Consider the following 20,397-nt stretch of genomic DNA (forward strand, 5'->3'; position numbering starts at 1 on the left):
ATATCGGGAGAAATTGGATTGATCAATAACTTTTCTTGAAATTATCGTATGGGAACTTCTCAAATATTTTTTGAGCTAATAGGATATGATTCTTATTTATGATTTGGAATATAAAAACTGATTTAGTTTATTTCTTTATTCTGCTTCGAATGTGTTGATGTTGTCTCCCGTCGCTTACTGACGCCACCCCCTGGCAGCTATTGTGCCCTGACCTTTGAAATCCAGTATTTTACCTGGTCGGTATTTTAGCTTGGCTGCAGTTGCCGATTCTGAAATCTGTTGTCTTTTGGGTGCTCGGGTGGCAGTTCCTTTTTCAGTTGGTAATCAACACGTGAAAAGTAACGGAGAGAGTCGAGAAAACGGCTTAAAAATGACTAAATTTGAGCCAAAAGTTGGAGCCTATGACTGGGTGGCAATCGGATGTTATTTCTGTCTTTGTATTGGGCTTGGGATATGGGTAAGTCCGCCACTATTTTGCAAGCTTTCTGTCTTGTGTCGCACAAAGTTATTTTAAAATGTTTTTAAATCATGGTTGTTTATTTGATGGGAAAGATGTTGTTTGAATGATATGGGTAGGTTTGAGTAATGAAATAGATGTTGGTTAGCGATGTTTCTGTTTTATGAACACAAAGTCAAAGGAGTCATTGACGTGTCGCTTTTGTTTATTAACTTCGGGAGAAGGCGGTCACGGCTGGTTTTAGGGGTTCACGGACCCAAATATCCTTTTGAATTGATTTTATCATGAATTCAAGTTATCATCTATTTCTTTGAACATTTTGACAATTGATTACAGCACTTGGGGTTCACTTTTCACGTTTCGAGAGCCATCCCAACCAGTTGTGCTGGAAAGATAGCCGTTGCCCGTTCAAAGGTCGTACTTCAAGCTGACTCTGTTGTACTCAATATGCCCATTGAAAACTGCTGTGAAGTAGCATAAAAGAAATTACTTTACGTCTCCTCCTTTCAGCACATCTCGTTTTGTAATTTGAGCCCTCTGTTAGGCGGGCATTGCGCACCGAGATTGGCCTCCCGTGGTAAGATCCACGTTTATTGAACACACCCACGCCATTCCCATTTCTTGGCAACCCGCAAACCTAGACTCCATCCTCGGGCGTATTGGCTTTTCAACCACCCGTTTCGTTCAAAATCATCGTTTATTTCTCAGATAATTACCATCTGGTATGGAAGCATTTGTTGTTTCATACTTTCCTGTATCATTCTGCGAATCGTTTTATTCTGCATATTTGAAACGAGTTAGGGCACCATGACCAAAACACGCAATGGCCTATGTTTTTACGTCATCACATCTCTATGTTTTGAATCAATCATCAAATGGCGTGTCTCTAAAGAGAGGAATCATTATTCCGCAAAGTTATTAGGCAGTAGGAAGTAAAATCTAGAGCTGAAACTAGTCACAAATGGTTCCTGGCCGGTGTTTCCAGACTTGACTCATCGTTTTTCCCTACGCATTTCAGCGTCGATTTTACCCACAAATCCTTCAATTTTTACAAATATACCTACTTTTCTACCCACGTTCAAGCATGCTTGTATGAACAATTTCCAGGGAAAGTCAATTTAAAGACGCCGTATAGATCGGGTAACATAAAATCAATTCAACTTTAAAATCGATGCTATAATAGATTTTTATGCTGACGAAAAATATGTTCCGGTTCTGAAAATCCTCTAAGTAGATTGAAATATCTACACGTGGCAACACTATTCTGGACAAAGCCTAAAAGTAAAAGGACCACACAAGGCTTCCTCTGCAAAGCTCCAATTTACAGGATCTTGGCATTTTGCATTTATTTAAACAGTATATAGTTACTAAAAAAGGTTGTTATTGCAATTTTTTTAAGGGCTCAGACTGCATAAGTTTCAATCCAGGTGCCTTTTGTATTCTTTTAAAATGGAATAGCAGAACTTTCTTATTCAGACCCGAACTTTCATTTTTCTTAATTATTTCATCCTTAAAAATGAGTCCTTGATTTTTTGTATATATATTAACCATTTTTTTAAATCTGAAATTAAAATTGCCTGTCATGATTGCATGGGGCAATAGTGTTGTATATATATTAACCATTTTTTTAAATCTGAAATTAAAATTGCCTGTCATGATTGCATGGGGCAATAGTGTTGTAAATATAGCTATTAAATGTAGCGCATGCATTTTAACCTGTCCAAAAGTTACAAACCTTTCTTTGTTTTGTTACAAGAAGATTGCTATGGAATACTCAGTGTAGTGGAATTTCTTAAATCTTTAATCATTCACTGACAGTAGTCTTTAATAGTTCTTTCAAACTAACTTGTCAATTTGTAATCCCTGATTAGCATAAGGATGTTCTTGTGACACTAATCTTGCCAAATCCAACTCAAAATGTAGGAAAAGGATCAGCCATTTTTGTCCTTTTAAACCATTCTTTTGTGATTTTAAGTATGATAAGTATGCCGAGAACCAACAAAAATGGCTTAACCCAACTTTCAACATACTCTTTTTATTCATTTGACTTAAAAATTGTATAAATCCATTTAATTGATCTAATAAGTTCAGTTGATCTATTTCTGCTGCTACATATGTCTTGTTTGGGATAAAAAGATTGTTTCCAAATAAATTCATATCGTGACTACTGAATAATGCGCATGGATAGAAAGATAATGTATTTTATTTGCAAATCAATACAGTAAGACTAGACATAATAGATGCTCAACAAAGACACCTTTTACTGCCTGAACCATTGTTAAGAAAGATTTTTTAAACTTGAGAGTGTTACTTAGAAACCATTTCTTGAGGTTTTAGGCTGCAAACAAATGAATCTCTGTGCAAACCAGTACAGGCTAGGACATATATATCTTTATCCATCAAAATAATATGCCACTTTGCTTATGCTTCAGAAATAGAGAATTATTAAGTTTAAACATGTCCTATTATTGGTGTTAAGTTGTCACAAATCTTCCCTGGTTTTGAAGCAAGGCTGCTCATGAAACTTTTGAAACTGTCTTCTTTTTGAGTAAGCTTTTTTCTTTCAACTCTCACTTTGTTAAAGCTAAAAGACCAATGTTGATGTTTCCTTAGTCATGAAATGAGATCCGCTGTATTTATGCAGTCATAAGTTGGTCTATTAGAAGGGGTTTTATATCTTCCTAACAAGGCCATTTTTGCTGCTATCTTGCCTTTTTTGATCTGACATATGTTGTAATTGTAAAACTATAATAGACCCATTAATATGATATCTGCACAGGTAGTCTGCCTTTTAATTATTGGAAATCCATAAAATATGTTTCTAACAACAGACAACCTCTTGTTTTTTGTAACAAACTTCAATCTTTTTTACAAAAAAGTATGTTTTAGGGTGTTAGTTGTGAAATCATGTCAATGCTGTGAATGAATTCTTTTTCAGTCAAAGTTTTGGAAACAGGGCAAAAAGGAGGAGACAGCAGAATCATATTTCTTGGCTGGAAGGTCCATGTTATGGTGGGCTGTAAGTAAATATACTTTTTACTTTTGCAAATAAATCTGGCAGATGTTCTTGGAATGACAGTATCTACAGAACTAGGATTTTTGAATTTGTCAATTTTCTTGTGCAGAGGGACACAAGAGCATTTGTTTAGGAGGTTATTTTGAGATTACCCTAACCTTCCAAAAAAGACAAGGTATAATATGATCTCTGATTTTGAGGCTTTGCCACATACAAGTACAGTTTGTTTTTATAGTATCAAGCACTTTATGATGTAAACAAGGTAAACAGTAATTTTCATTTAATTTGGGGCCTACAAGAATTTGAGGTCACAGGCTTTCACATTAAGAAATCAACGCGCGCGGCCAAAAACTCTCGTGATAAGAGTGGGGGGCGCCAATTAAATTTATTTTTTTAACACAGCAATTAAGTTTTTCCATTGAATCATTAAACATAACAAAACTTTTAACAAATGAACTGAATGCTACACATTGCATAGTTATGTTTCATGTTTCCCTCAAGTTATCGTGAAGGGTACTGTGCGACATAAAGAGGTTTCAGTGACTTTAGAAACGTGACGAAGTTTCAATTCTGTTTAGCAAAATTTAAGGAAAAAACAGACAAAAATAGCTTTAGCAAATAAAACAAAAAGAAGGTCCCGTAACCAGAAAATGGCAAAGAGGCAATTAATAATGTGTTAGTCCACTGGAAATCAGGCCCTGTTCCTATTACTCCAATTTCGTAGGAAAACGGAGCTGAATGAATCGTTTCTGATTTTGGGTTCCCATTGTTACGCTCAAAAACAGAGACATTCGATAATGATGCTCAAAGTTATCAACCGAAAACAGAGTTGTTTAAAATGAATCATATGGAAACAGCGAAAACGAAGTCATTAGAGAACAGAGTTATTTAAAAACGAACGGAGTTTTACGGAGAAAATCGAAAACAGAGTCAATTAAAAACGAGTTCGCTCATCTTCAGTTTCAAGATGAGCTCGAACAGAAGATATGAAAAAGGACAAAACAGAGTAATGGGAAAACCGTCGTTTTCGTTCTGGCCAAAACGGTGTGGGCCGGAGCAACTATTTATTATTTTTATTATTATTATTATTAACTCTTTATTTACAATGTTGGCATAAAAGAGGTATGAAAAAGCCAAGCATAGCTAATAAAAGCCAACTATTTAAAAAAGCCAGCAATGCGAACGGCTCAAGAATAAAGAAAACCGAATGATCGGAATACGGAGACATACCAAAACGGAGTAGTGGAAACAAGCATTCGATGTCACTGGTCGCGCGACTAATCGCTCTCAAATATAACCTCGGGCGCGTGCCTGCACGCTCGCGCGATATCGCACACGCCCCATCAAAAGTCCTGAGGTCACCAACCCTGTTTTCAAACAAGGTGTAACGTTATAACCAAAGTCTTTTCTGTTAGGGACCACTAATGTTTGTATTAATATTTTGATTACAGAATTTAAAATCTAGTGGCACAAGCTCTTGTGCTAGCCCCTACTTCCAAACTTTGCTGAATATGATTGTGTTTGCACTTATTGAAGTTCAAGTTTATCTTGTTGACTTCCATAAGGTGGCTGATTCAGTAATCAAAAGCAGGCCAGTTTTTTATTTTCGAGCATGTTAGACATTTTGATGAGAACATTTAGGCTAAAAGTTTCTTAAAATTTAGATAGCTTCACAGCTTGGCATGTTTAAGAAACTTTTGTTTTAATGATGAAAGCTACATGTTAGGATGTTTTTACCAAATGTAAAGAAGTACTGAAATACTGTAAAGCAGTTTCAAGGGATGTACATATTGTATTGTATTGTAGATTATTTAATGTTAGTTTTACAATAGTGAATATACACTAATTAAGACTAACATGAAGCAATTTCAAGAATTGCATAAGAGAGTTCATTTACTGCAGAACGAGCTCGCGCACTTGTTTTCAAGGAACCAAGTTTTGATCAAATTCTTAAATTGTCTAGTATTTTCTGCTGTCTTTATTGATTCCGGGAGTGAATTCCAGATTTTAGGCCCTTGAAAACTTAATGATCTGATACCATTATGCAAACGTGTTCAGTAATATTTCCAATAAGCCCTAGGGGACCATTCAAAATTCAGTGCTAAAGGATGGAGGGTTTCAAGAGGGAGCTTATTTGAGAGGAGAGCTAAGTCACTACTTAATCTTCTTAAGGAAAAGGGTGGTGTTTAAGACACTACAATGGGGGGGGGTGTTGTTGTATAGAAGGATTCAATGCTGAAGAGGTGGACTTGTTCAAGAAGTGGGTTGATTCGAATCATCAATTGCATTTATTTCTTGTGACAGTTCTGCGTAGAATATTGGCCACTGAAATTATGTCAAATGGTCTTAAATGTTTGAAATTCGAATGTCTCTTTTTCTTTGAGAAATTTATGAAAGGCTATAATTGACAAAAATAAACACAGTAAAATATAAGCGAGCTTATTTCTCAAATCTTTCCTTTACATTTTTCATACTGCTAATAAGATTGACCAACGTAGGAAGACATTGTCAGTGTTTTAAAGAACTCCAACATCCATAGCCAGGTACTTTAAAAGGAGGGAGGCTGGGGGGGGGGGGGCTCAGCCCCCTCAATAATTTCAGAAAAAATGTTTTTTGCTTTTTAGTATATCTAGCCCCCCCCCCCAAAAAAGAAGTTTAGCCCTCTTTATCCATAATATGATCTGCAGTTCTTGCCTAGCCAGGTAGTGAAAAAGTTTTAAATTAGGTCTTGTGTTCGTGCTGTCTGTGGTTGAATTTCTCTAGGAATAATGTTAACTGCCAAATTCAATCAATGGTTTTTATGAAATTTGAAACTACTGCTAGAACAAGCTCATTATTTGTTTAAGTTCTCTCTATGTTGACTCTGCTGTCCTTGGGCGATGATTTGCAGAAAATCATAAGTTACGCAAACTGCAAAGAATCGGTTTTTGACTTCTTTTTTACTACAAAACACTTTAATTTTTCTCAATGTCTGTTTTTCGGCTGCCGCGACAATGTCGCTGTGATTTTGATTCTCCTTCAAATTCTTCTTCCGGTTGGTTGTGTGGAAACTGCGGAATTGGATACTTTTTAATCCACTTGTACAGATGTCAGGGGCGTCGCGACCGGGGGTTGTGGGGGGGGGGTGTCCAATAGTATCTCAATAGCAAATTTCAGGTAAAATCCACTTGGTGGAAGAAACGTTTTAGGTATTCCAGAGACCTTCATGTCATAAAATCAATAAAGGATCGAGCAAAGGTAGTTGCTCCGTTGGTTAAATATGATATTCCTTGATATGAATGAAGGTAAACAAACTAATGATTTGTAGATTTGAAGATTGCTTGTTGGCAATAAATCTAAAAATCCAGGCCCTCTTTAGGTAGAATTGTGCCTTGTGTCCATTTCTCCTTAAGTTTCTCAGTAGAAGCGTCAACTGCAATTCACTATGAGCTCCAGATTTTTTTTAACAATTAAAAGGCATGCTAAGATGGAAAGAGGGATCTAAATTGACAACCAGTGCTGCTTCTTACCTAGCATTAGAAGTAACTGACAACCTGGTATTTTTCAAGACCACGGGGAAATTGTTGTTTTTATCTGCTGTAAAAAATGTTTGCAAAAAATAGTAATTTTCAATAGGATTAGGAGGATTGCTTTAGTAAAATTTGCCTAAAAGAGTTTATTTTCCAGGAAACTAGAAGCATCAAAATTCGAAAATTTCCTCCTTCTTCGGCGGCAACCATGGAGAGGAATCACCATTTGCCTGTCCCGATTTAGAGATTTGACAAAACTATCAGGAAAGTCCCGTTATTATCATATAGAAATGACAGTTCTGAATTATATACAGAGTTAGATTGACAAAATGTATTGCAGAGGTTTGTGACCGACAGGATCGAGCTTCTTATGTGACAAGAGTGTCGCCGTCCGAGAAAAGGGCCCCAGAACAGCCCATGCGAGGAGACGGCCTTCTCTATCACAATTGGAATGATTCAGCTGCTTTGGCCTTGTCCTTTTTCAGCAATCATACACACAGCATTGCAGCTCTTGCATATCCATATCGTTGAAGTATTGGTTTTGAGGAATGGCTTCCCGCTATTGTTTGGGGCCCTCTTCCTTTAGAAATTGAATGGGCTTCAAACTTTGGTGTTTCAAGACAATAGGAAGCTCAATCCAGTATTTTTTATAGATCAGTGTTTGTAGTCCACACTCCCCAACGAGGCTTGCCTCGCGACGGCCCGGACAGAAGTTGTGCTAGTTATTGTTCTTGTGTGGTTTTGCTTAGCTACAGATTTTTAATTAATTCTGGTTTTGCTGGAGCTCAGACAGTCCGTGTCTGGCTATTGTGCCTAGGGGGTGCTCAGGTCCAATTTGCAGACAAAGTTGGTACAAAGTGGGTGAGCCATCCTTTGTTTGCCGACAAGTCTGTCAATTTTCCGACAAGCCACCCGTACATGGCAAGAAAACTACTCAGGCGCGCCAGGAATTTCTACTAAGTTTTATAACTTAAGGAGCCCCTCTCCAGAAAATCGTATGGACACCGTGTGACATCACTGATATTATGAGGTCAAATGCAATCCTGGTATCCGCTTTCCATTTCCTGTAAACTCACATGTTATCAATCTTATCAATTAGATATTACTGTACTGTTTTGTTTACCCTGTTTATACTAGAATTAAGTGAATGCGAATTCAGTTATCCCCAATTAAAAATTCAATCTAAAATTCCTAAAGCACAGTACCTGATAATAAATTTACAATAAATCCTTTATTTTACCACAGTACGTACTGCTACGTAATGCTACTTCGTGCAATTTCTGAGATCTGAGATCTTTCCTCCTTAGAAATTCTCTGAAAGAACCCCCCGTCCTCTGCTGAGACAGTGATACGAGTTTGCAAGTTGCAACTTGTTTATCGTGATTTATCGTGATTGAGAAGATCCGACGTAAACAGGCACTCACATTACAAGGTTCTGATTACTCTCAAATTTTCCTACAAATTCAAAGAATTTCAAAGATTAGAGGGTGTAACATCCCCCCTTCCACACCTACCCCTTGCTTCTACGTACTTGATGAGGAGTTGGAAATCGTGAACAATATATAGTAGGAACATATCCCAAAATGAAGAATTGATATGCAGTCTCGATAAGACGAACTGGAGAAAGAGGAGTCCAATGTTTAAAGCAAAAGGCAGCCTCTTTTTCAATACGTATTCAAATCTTATTCATTTCCACGATACCATTTTCATTTCGTAGCATATAAGTTCTCCCTAAAAAAAGCAAGGCTAACTTGGTATAACATGGTACCGTATTTGAAAATGGTATTATATGAACAGACTTAAAAACTAAATCTGAGTGACCAACTGAGCGAGAATGATTATCGGAAAGTCTGAGTTTTCTTCTAGAGGTCATCCCGGACAAAATTGTCGAGACAAAATGCAATTTTTGCAATTTTCTACTTTACGTTGCCTCTGTAAATACGGACCCCCATCCCCCCGAATCAATGTTAGATTTGTTGTTCTGTCATTTTCCCTTCAAATTGGATTGTAAAGTATCATTTTCCTTCAAATTCATGCATTCAACATTGAATTGGGGAAGGAGGAAGTTATTTCCAAAGGAAAGAGAAAATATCAACTTTCTCTGGATATTCTCGATTATTTTTGTCCGGGATTGTACTTAAGGTCTCGCACCTACTTGCAGAAATTACATCTTTATAGAAATTTTGGTCTCCATATACTGTTTGCAATCGCTTAATGTTGAAAAGTGATGAATCACAATAATCTATCATTCAATTTTTGTATTTCAATCATGTTATCTGAGAAGCAAAGTATAATAGACAAAAGTATGATAATTATCGGATCTGAATAATATTGGGTGAGCTACAGCCAAACGGATGCATTCCCTGTACCTTTGAAGACACTGTAATTTGGTCTTGGTTCTTAATTCCGTAAACCAAACCAAAACCAATTAAACATCTTTAAATAAAAATGAGGCCACTCGGTAAATTTAGGTACTGAAACAAACTTTTATGTTGTCACATTTTAACCCTAGTCTACTCTGGCTTTCCTAGCAATAAATTTATTTCAAAATTTAAGAAAGAATATGACATAGCTCTTGTTTTTAAACTAATGACGTCACCACATATTTATTTTCCTAGGTTGGTGGCAGCTTGTTTGCAAGTAACATTGGTAGTGAGCATTTCATTGGCCTAGCTGGCTCAGGGGCAGCAACAGGAATTGGTGTTGTGGCATACGAATGGCAAGCATCATGGATTCTGCTTCTTCTCGGCTTCTTCTTCGTTCCTGTTTATCTGAGATCAAAAATTTTCACCATGCCTGAATATTTGAAGAAGCGTTTTCAGAGCAAATACATGCGTGCTTATATGACCATTGTGTCGTTACTCAGCTACGTGACGACCAAAATTTCTGTAAGTGCAGAAAACTTATCGCATTTCTGCTAATTACAAAAAACATGAATTTATGGGAACGGCTTGGTTCAGGCCAATCGTTTGAATTTCTTGCTTTAGTAATCCAGGGTTCTTTATCGATTCTGAGATTGAACAGAAATTTGGAACATTGTGGTTTGGTTGCTAGAAGTTTTTTCGCCAATTTTTGTTAAATGGCAAGGCGAGGAAGTCCAATTGGCACCGCACGTGTCACAAACTCTTGTCTTTAGCAAATGATGTACCTAGCAAATGGTTGTGCTTAATTTGTGAAAAGAGAAATTGAAGACAATTATACTTTCAACCCAAGGAGAAAAACGTATCAATAAATTTTGCCTAACAAAGTATTTTTATAAAAATCATATAGGATGTGGAATGATCTTAATTCAGGATTCTAATGAAGATTCGTTCTGCAAATATTGTAGCCATGTTGTAATATGGGTCTAATTTCAATTCTGTTGTTTCACCTTAGGTTGACATGTATGCCGGGGGTGTGTTCATGAAAGAGGCAATGGGCTGGAACATCTACGTGTCCTCGGCTGTTATTCTTGCTATTACTGCGATCTATACGTTACTTGGTATGTACTAAAGTATCTAAAACCATTGGAATCAAAAATATTTCCTTTATTTTTCTTCAATTTTTCAATTTTGGATCTTTTGTTTTATATAAGCATTAGCACACTCTTTTTTTATAAGAACTGGTCAATTGTAGTTCAGGCTGGCTGTTCTTGAATTCTTTCAAAAAATTGAAGGTGGATTGTTCTTGAGGTGTTCTTAAATTACTCTTGAATTAATAGGGTGTAAGCAGTGCAGTGGCCAGCTAGTGTGCTCCAGGGACCGCGCACCAGTCTAAATGCGGGATGGCTGAAATGCCTGTAGAACGCCAGAAAATGCCCCTTTTAGAAAATACTTGCTTATTTCTACTGAAGTTTTATAAACAGTCTGGTTCAGAGAAGATATCAATAGCTATAAAAATAGATAAAATTAGCTTGGGGATAATGAAACATAAATAAAAACACCGAGAAAATGAACCAAAAGGGTTCCCAGTCAAGAGGAACTGCTACTTCTTAGGAGTATACTATCCAATGTTGCGTTAGAGCAAAGTTAGAGTAAACTTTCCAAAAAGTTTTCAAACATATTATTGCAAAAAGTGGAGGGGCTATAGCCCAATGACTGCGCGGTGCGTAATGTGCTCTAGAGAGGTTTACAGGCCTCATTTGCCCACTAAGTGAGTGACATATCCTTTTTAAGGGGAAGGGTTTAAAGGGCTCAGATTTTTAAGAGGGTTTAAAACAACTTTGTTCAAAATTGAATTTTTTCTAAACTTTTGACCAGTTTCGAGGCCTCTTATTCTTATAAAATTGTTCTTATAAAAAGAATGTATACAGCCACTTTGTAATTTACCTTTTGTATCTCAGTCTTATCCAGCTCTTAACTTTAAAGTCGATTGTTCAGATCGCAGGGACTGCATGGTGAATTACCGGATTGGGAGGAAGGGTATGGGGCCCACCATGCTAAAAGCAAGATGATTCTTTGTATGTTTTTGATATTACCTTGAAGCTTCAGCAATAATTAGCTTGTTGCCGATTTTCAAAGGCTGCGCTCAGAGCAAAGTAGAAAAACTACGCTTATTATATAAGCAAGCGAGCACTGCTTGAACCTTAATTGAAAACGCTAAAAGATTGACCAGTTTCCTCGAATATTACCTGTTTCCTGTTACGAAATTTTGTTATCAAATAAAGTGGGAAACAAAGCCGCCTGACTTTGTCACAGTAAAGGTTTTTCTTTGTGTTTGCTTTCTCCAATAGAAAATTTTAATCAGTTCACTTTCTTTGGGTCATGCTCAGTCGGTGATATTTTGTTAGATTTGTTTGCCAAATATTATGATTCCTCCAACGCTGCCGTCAACGAGAGTAGGAAAATGGACGATAACTTGTATACGTCGCTGAAAACAGGTTTAAGCATCATATTCTGATGAATCAAGTAGGATAAAAGTTATCACCTTGGTAAATCAAGGTCCCAATTTTGTTGGATGCTTCCTCCGCCCACATGAAGTCTTGATCAATTCAACATTTGTACAAAGACTTGTCTAAGATCCGAATGAACTTGTCAAAACTAGAATACAAATGATCTTTCTAATAATAGGTCTTTGAATTTCTACTGTCTCAATTTCACATTTAACATTTCTTATGTTTATGCTGCTGACTCGAGATGTTTCAGCTTGTTACTTTCCTTTATTTGCAGAAGCATCTTCTTCCCTTAAAAACAATTTTAGTTTACAGCAAGTAATTTCGCACTGATTTACGCGTATTTGATGTTGCTCATTCTCGTCGCATTGCGGTGTTTCTTATTTCATACATTTTTATCGATTTTTTCGCCGCAAGAATTCCTTCGGAGTCCGCCAAGCAGCCTGCTATCATGGATTTTTCTTTATTCACACGTTTTACGCAGGACCAGCTTTTCCACTCAAATTAACTTTAATAATCATAGCAGAAGATGTTGAACAAAGCTCCGTTGTTTCAAAAAGGTGGCCCCTCCTACCCCCCTCCTCCCCCGTTCGTCGGAGGTCCTGAGTCTGAGAAACAATTATGGATATGCAAGTAGCACTCCCTCCCCTGTTGTTCGTAGGTTTTCGATATTATACCGAAGAAGAGTTTTAATAACCTGCGTACTGAAGAGACAAGGAGTTCTTTTCCTTCATATCTAAGCTTTTAGTAGCTGATTCGTCGTGACAACCTCCTTGCATTCAATTTCAGAAACTTCTGAGATGAGACAATGTCCGCTTAGAAAATCGATATTATATTTCGATTGGTTGCGCCTTTATTCGTATGTTTCTCTGTCAATGCATTATTGCAATAAAATTATTCAAATATTCTGAGCTTATTGTTTATAACCAAGTAAAATATTCTCCTTCACCTCTTTTGTTTTTCACAAGGTGGACTTACTGCTGTCATCTATACTGATGTTCTCCAATGTACCATCATGATTTGTGGGGCCATCGCACTCTCTATTGTCGGTAGGTTTCTTCTCTCGTATTTATAAAAAGTTGATTGATCATTCAACGATCAATCAGTAATCAAAAATCACTTTCAATCAACAATTAATCAGTTATCAGTTATCATTACCAATCAATAAACAAAATATCATATCTAACTACCATTAATCTTCAATCAGTCATCATCATCATTCTATTATCAATCATGCATCTGAACCGATCAATCAATAAATTCGATATCATAATCAATTAGCAGTCATACAATTCCACCAATCTGCCATCGCGGTCAAGGTATAATCAACCCTCAGCCAGTAATTAGCGTTTAATCAGCCATCAATCATCAATGAATCGCCGCAGTCAATCATCAGTCAATCACTACGATCAATCATCGGTCATTGTTTCCTTTATTTCTTATTACCTCCAGGTTTCTCAAAAATTGGTGGAATCAGTGCTTTGTGGGAGCAATACCCAAACGCAGTCGGCAGGCCCTACGCACTTTTGAAAGCCACAACCGCGCCAGCAGTCAACAAAACACTCAATGCGACCATTTCAACGCTAGCTGTGACAACTGCTGCCGGGTTCACTAGCTTCACCAAAAACATGTCAACAGCCACGAATTCCACAATTGCTGGTTGCTATAAAGTCGACCCACACTGGGGGCACATGTTTAGGCCCATTGATGATAGTGAATTCCCTTGGATTGGGATTTGGTTTTCTTTACCAGTTACTGGAATCTGGTACTGGTGCACGGATCAGGTTTGTCACACTCATATACCGTAAACCCCCCCTCGAATAAGCCCCCCTCGAATAAGCCTCCACCCTAGAACTACAAATTGTCAATAAGCCCCCCTCCCTCGAATAAGCCCCCACTGCTACCGTAAATTCTCGAATTGGTCTCCTCAATTTGATGATTTTTGCCATCTGAGGTTGCCAATGGCGTTTTATTGAATTACAGCAACCAATTCATACTTTTAGTGGTAATTAATTTAATGCTCATAAAGAAATTCCTACTAAAATAAACGAGGTCTTTTAATAAAGTATTTTCAATGTCTGCAATAATTTTACAAGCCCCCCCTGGTATAAGCCCCCACCTTGAATAAGCCCCCACCTCGAATAAGCCCCCATCCAAAAATATCAAAAATAAATAAGCCCCCAGGGAGCTAATTCGAGGATTTACGGTATGTCTACTTTTCAGATGTTGTATCTTACTTATCTTTGTCTGAAACATGTCAGACTCGTATTGTCAAATATGTCAAATATTTTCAAAATTACTGTGCTCGAGATAATTAAAGAGTTTTTCAAATATTTGTTTTTACAGTTATATATATATATATAAATTCGATTAAAAGTTACAATAGACTACGAACAAATAACCTACAAGACGATGGCGCAAGGAGCATGAAAATACATTGCAACCCTGCACCTATTACCTATAATAATTCTTTAATACTTAAACTAATAATACAATTGATACCATGAAAAAGATATAAGAATTTACAAAAATACAACGAGATATTCAGATGTCTCATAAAGACTTTTTGGGTGACGTAGAGACAAGAAAACCTACGAAAACAGACAAAAACCTTTGGATTTCCACAGCTAGAGCGCCTGCGCGATCACAACAAATGTTTAATTGGTGGCATTACGACTAAAAATTTGCTAAACAACACTAAACAACGTTAAAAATTTTTGACCAGGATCAAACTTTACTCAACAACACTCAACACGACTTAACAACACTAAACAGGGTGGCAGAACGACTGAACATTTCACTAAACTTTTAACTAAACAAAAGTTGAATGATATGTTTAGTGAAATGTTTAGTCGTTTTGCCATATATACTAAGAAGAAAAAAGGACCTAGTATGGATCCTTGGGGGACACCAGCAGAGATTTTCCACCAATCAGATGCTTTTCCGTTCAACACTGTACGTTGTTTTCTGTCTGTGAGAAAATTTCGAATCAAAGATAATAATTGGCCAGATATACCACAGCGACGTAGTTTAAAAATGAAAAACTCTATCAAATGCTTCGTGCCAAACTCTATCAAATGCTTTGGATATATCAAGGTATACCGATCTTACATCAAGTGTTGGGTTACAATCAAAGCTATTCTTTTGATTGTAACCCAGCCTTTAATGTCCTTTTCAAATCAAGGCCAATAAATTTTTTCATGGTGTGGTTAAGTGAAATTAATTCAAGTTGAGGAAACATATGACTATGTGTTTATGTCTTTAGCATTCAAGGCCACAGAGAAGACTTTTTGAAGGCTTTTAGTAAGTTTGATCTTAATTCTTTCAGGTTATTGTACAACGTACCCTTGGCGCCAAAAACATTGCTCACGCACGTGGTGGAACGATTTTAGCGGGCTTTTTAAAGATATTGCCAATGTACATTATGGTTATGCCTGGAATGATAAGCAGAGTGTTGTACAAAGATGATATTGGATGTGGGGATCCTGAAGCTTGTTATGCTTATTGCCAGAATAAGTATGGATGTTCAAACAGTGCCTACCCAAGGTATTACCATTGATGCTTTAAATTGATTTTTTCTTACAATGCTGCCAAAAATCTTGGTACACTACACTTATATTTCTGAATATTTTATACCACATCACCGTCGCTGCAATTGAGCAATGTTGTTTTCTACAATGTTAAGAGGTTCAGTGTGGTCCAATGGATTGTTATGAAACTCTGCAACCAACATATTTAGGGGGGGGGGGAGAGGGAGAGGTGGTACAGTGTCGGTATTTTTACCGAAAACGGTTTGCCTTTTCAAAAAAGCATTTACACAACTGGATGTTTCAAAGACTTTTCCCAGGGATTGTAGCTTGAAGAGGGTGCTTGGAGCATATGGCGTTTAAGGGTTTTCTGTCCTTCAAATTAGGCAATATTTCAACCCACTACTTTGTTTCAATACTTTCATTGAGCAGCTAGAAGGAGGCATTAAGAGCGTACAGGGTTTTTATCGTTCTTCAACTTGGGCAGAATGTTTGATCAAATTGTTATTTTCTAATATATATATATATTACTATTTCGAAAAGTTTTACTGCCACACAAAGAAGATATACTGTGATAAGGCTGTTTAGAAAAATGATAATATCGTGTAGAATTGTTGCATCGTATGTTGCAAAAAAGACTTCTAGATTCAATTCCAGTTTGACCCCTCACAAAATAGTCAAAACACTTTTTAAACGGTCTCTTACTTTATGCGTCCTTTTTACTAATTCAGAACTTTTTTTGATTTGATTATTTTCTAATATTAATTCAGTTTGTTTTGTGACCTAAAAAGCTGATAATTTCTCTTAGGCTGGTACTGGACATTCTACCAGCGGGTGCAGTTGGTTTGATGTTGGCGGTTATGATGGCCGCCCTTATGTCCTCGTTATCGTCCGCATTCAACAGCTCCAGTACGATTTTTACTATGGATATATGGAAGCTTTTTAGGCCAAGAGCATCGCAGAAAGAGCAGTTGATTGTTGGTCGAGTTGTTGTTATCTGTCTCGTCGTCATTGGGCTTCTCTGGATTCCTGTTGTTTCAAGTGAGTCGAAACATTCAAATGTCAAGTAATGGATCACGAAACAGACTTGTTTGTTGCGTTTTGGCAGGAAAACGTCTTGGTTGTCACATTGCTGCGAAAAATCTTATTTCTGAGAAAGGGCCGTGATCTCTCTCTGATGGCTCTGTAAAGCACGAGAAGACCAAAATGCTATTTCCAATAGCCATCAGTATATGTCCTCCTTCTCTCATCTGTATATCTCAAATAACCACATTATTTGGTGCAGTGTCGCAACTTGCAAGTAATGTTTCCCCAGTAACAAAAACTGCGTTACATATTTCTTTTTCTTGATGGGTTAGCTTAAAGTATTCTAGCATGCTTTTCCTGCAAGAGTTTAAATAATTGTAATTTCAACTCCTGTTTTTTAGGCGGTCATGGTGGACAACTTTTTAAATATCTTCAGACTATTCAATCATACCTTGCACCGCCTGCCTGTGCTGTGTTTATCATCGGAATGTTATGGCCTGGCCTCACCGAAGTTGGCGCATTTTCAAGCATGATATTCGGTCTCATTCTGGGTGTGTCTCGCCTCGTTATGGATGTCGTTTATCCACAGCCTCACTGTGGAGAAATTGATGATCGCCCTGGTTTTGTCAAATTGCACTTCATGTACTATGGTGAGTTTATCTGTCATAAGAAAATCCTGCTGTATTCAGCTTTGTTTGGTTTAAGTTTGGATTGAGAACGGAGCTTTAATGAAGAGGGAGGGAGGGGCATTTTGCCAAAGTCAATTTATCGCAGAGGCTTTGACGTTGAACTTATTTGTATCAATACATTTTTATCCGGACTTCAAGTTAAATTGTGTTAATTAATTTTCATAAATTGATGCTAAATTCATAAGCATTTTTGATTAACATCCCAAATCATTTTTGTAAAAGATATCTGTATTTCTCTCTGGGCATTCTTTATATTGAAGGCTGGCTCCATATTGCAGCCATTAAATTTTCTATGCTCAATCAAATAGCCACTATGCTCACAGAAAATACACGTCTGGAAATAGTTTCACTTTGAAGTTGGTGTGTAGATTCTAAATTTGCTACAATAAGAACTTATTTTAACTTGAATTTTTTATCTATTTGCTTATTGATTCCTTTCAATTCAGTTTCGAAAATTTACACTAATAAAAAGATTGAACAAATGTTAATGGAGTTTTAACTGAAGACATATTCGCCAAGCACTGCTTAGTATTAAACTTTGGATAATGACAATTCCTCTGTATTAATTGTTATTTTTTACTTCATCCCACAGCAATCATTATCTTTGTCTGCTGTATTGTTATAATGGTCGTTCTTAGCCTCTTTACCAAAGCCGTTCCTTTGGAAGCACTAGGCGCTTTGACGTGGCCAACGCTTAACAAACCTCGTTATCGTGGTGGAAAATCAACCGCGGAATATGTCGTTAATGCGGACATAGGTGGACTGGAGATGAAGAATGCTTATGGGTCACCGGGTGAAGGTAACTATGAATGTGATATGTTGTTCCATCGACAATGGCTTCTCAGTTTTCGCAATAGCTTGAATCTTGAATGCTTTCGCTAGGTATTGGGGAATCTACTGTTGTAGACGGGAAATCTTGACATTTTATACCCTATTACCAGTTCATTATTAACATGACAGCTATAAAAACACACCCACCAAAACCTTGAATTGGATGGGGGGGGGATAGGTGGGCTGAAATAATGCCTGGCATGAGATGCTTTCGTCTCAACAGGTGTGTCAAGGGTTGTAGTTTAGTGGACCTACATCGATACTGCCAATGGCATTTATTCTTTTATACAAAGCTTGTAAATTGTTTCAACGCTCTTAGCTAGAACTCTGGGTGATAAGTGCATGCTATGAAAAACATATGTGCAGAAAATGTTCAACATTTGTATCAGAGTTTTGAAATTTTAGATCTCTTTGTTTCAAAAAGGATTGAATTTATAGAAAAGAAGCAAATCTTTCCTTTACAGATAGCCACGACCTATTATCCTTTGATATAAAAATGGTAAAGCTTTCTAAAGATAATTCCCTTCCAAGAAGTTGCTATTATGTGACAGGCGTCTTTTCTTTCAGTCTATGTGAAATTTAATTGTCGCTTTGTTGAAACCCGCAATTTTCATTTTAGTATTTATTTTATGTCTCTGACGGGAAAGATTTCTCTTTCTTAATCATTAACCTTATGATATTTTCCATGCAGAAAAATTACAAATGTCGGTGGATTCCGTTATCAATTCAAAGGCCGTATTAACTGACAACGAATCAAAAATGGCCACCGTAGAAGAGAAATATGACAGGGAACAAGAGCTTAAAGAAATTGAAGAATTTGAGGACCAGAATACAGTCACCAAATGGTCACTTAGAGTGCTGGCAATATTGCTGTTATGCTGTCTTGTCTTCCTCTGGATCTACTACCGCTAACATCCGTATCTTGATTCCAAAGAGGTTTTGCTTTTGCTATGCTGACATGTTCTCGTGGCTTTCTTTTTGGGTGTTGTCGATAATTGTTATCTGTTTAAATACGAAACTCTGACAGCTTTTTCCCTTCTATTAAACGTCTTACACATTATACTATCTATATTATTATTCAACATAGATTTCACTGAGTTCTGCATAAGATAGTTTGGCACCTATAATTTGATCAACTGTGCTTTTAGCCTATTCAAAGCTTTAGTTTAGTAAAATTACATCTATATATATTTTTCAGTTAACCTTTATATATCTAGGGCATGGACTTTATTTTTATGGGTTACCTCTTCTGCGATCTGTTATAACCTGCCCAAGATTACGTTATAACCTGCCCAACGTGCTTAGTTTGTCGCTGCCCATGATGTAAAACACTTGAAATAATCTGTCAAATTTTTCTTTTACGTGGGTTGTGATTTTCGTTTGTTGTCCCTTCTATATATTGTATCCTCAACAAACGTTTGTGTCCATTGTGATGGCAAATCAAGGAAATTCCTTCCAAATTTCAAGTGGGATGACGTCACTACTTTACTTCCACAAATCCACTAGTAGAGTTTCTGCAAAAACGTTAAAAATAATTTTAAGCCCTGTTTACGACCAGTTGCTTACATCAATTTGTCCTTTTTTCTTCCGTCCATTTCCATTATTTGTTGACGCAGCGAATAACGACCTGTCTGTGAAGGGCTGAACTACACTGGACTGTTATCAATTGTGTGGGCAATCAATTTTTGGGGCTGAGGCTGAAAATACTAAAAGCCAAGAGCAGACGATCTTTAGTATCGTTTTAAGTACATTTTGAATTTTTACGAGGGAAAGCCCCCCACAGTCCCCCTGCGCCTGCGATCCTTGAAGGTCCCCACAGTCCCCCCTGCGCCTGCGATCCTTGACCAAACATACAAATGCACATAGTCAAAGTTAAATTCCAATCCATTTAGACCCATCTAAATACTTTAAGCTAAAAATTTTCAGATTGGCTTCAAAATGTAAAAAATGTAAGTTTGTGATTCTGATTAATTAGCGATTTATTTGTGATTTTTTTTAAAATTCAACTAGTGATCTTTGTTATCTATTTTGTAATGGACATTGTGATTGGGTAGATGAAAATGTTGAATTTTGATCTTGTCTGAAGACATGTGGATATTTCCTTCGATAACTCTAACGAACTTGCTCTTATGAATCGTTTTCAGCTCTGAGAAGCGGAAATACGACTAACTTTGACCCTCGGTCACGCTACAGAACAATAGAGAATTCGAGAAAGCATGGACAAGGAGCTTTTGGCTGTTCGACTGAGAGGCCTTTAGACAGCTATCCTGTTTGTGCGATACAACAATTTTTCATGGAAGACGTGGAAAAAAGGCTAAACGGGTCAAAGATAATCACTCTCTTGAGCAGATCCAAACCGCCGCAAGCGCCTCTAAAAGGTGCAAGAAATTTCTAACAGAAACTGGCTAAACGTGAAAAGTTTTACCATTTTATACATTCCCCCTGTAATACTGTTTTATTTTTGTCACGGTA

At 37.0% G+C, this 20,397-nt stretch overlaps 1 protein-coding gene across 1 annotated transcript; it reads left to right on the forward strand.

Moving 5' to 3' along the window:
- Positions 1–256: 256 nt before the first annotated feature.
- Positions 257–20,012, forward strand: LOC135692803 (sodium/mannose cotransporter SLC5A10). The gene is made up of 11 exons (XM_065211111.2): positions 257–457; positions 3,396–3,476; positions 9,601–9,870; positions 10,358–10,463; positions 12,821–12,901; positions 13,305–13,636; positions 15,181–15,398; positions 16,188–16,420; positions 16,807–17,055; positions 17,687–17,893; positions 18,617–20,012. Exons 1-11 carry the CDS (start codon positions 371–373, stop codon positions 18,835–18,837), a joined length of 2,085 nt encoding a protein of 694 aa, XP_065067183.2. The 5' UTR covers positions 257–370; the 3' UTR covers positions 18,838–20,012.
- The last annotated feature ends 385 nt before the right edge of the window (positions 20,013–20,397 follow it).

This window comes from Rhopilema esculentum, chromosome 3, assembly GCF_057945365.1.
Source record: "Rhopilema esculentum isolate cy_ngs chromosome 3, ASM5794536v1, whole genome shotgun sequence".
NCBI classification, from domain to species: Eukaryota; Metazoa; Cnidaria; class Scyphozoa; order Rhizostomeae; family Rhizostomatidae; genus Rhopilema; species Rhopilema esculentum.

What these genes read in the sequence shown, in the direction of transcription:
- LOC135692803 (XM_065211111.2), top strand. Translation starts at nt 371, where the DNA reads ATGACTAAATTTGAGCCAAAAGTTGGAGCCTATGACTGGGTGGCAATC. An exon ending in TGCGATCTATACGTTACTTG is followed by an intron (nt 10,464 to 12,820) that starts GTATGTACTAAA and finishes GTTTTTCACAAG; the next exon opens with GTGGACTTACTGCTGTCATC. An exon ending in TCAAACAGTGCCTACCCAAG is followed by an intron (nt 15,399 to 16,187) that starts GTATTACCATTG and finishes AATTTCTCTTAG; the next exon opens with GCTGGTACTGGACATTCTAC.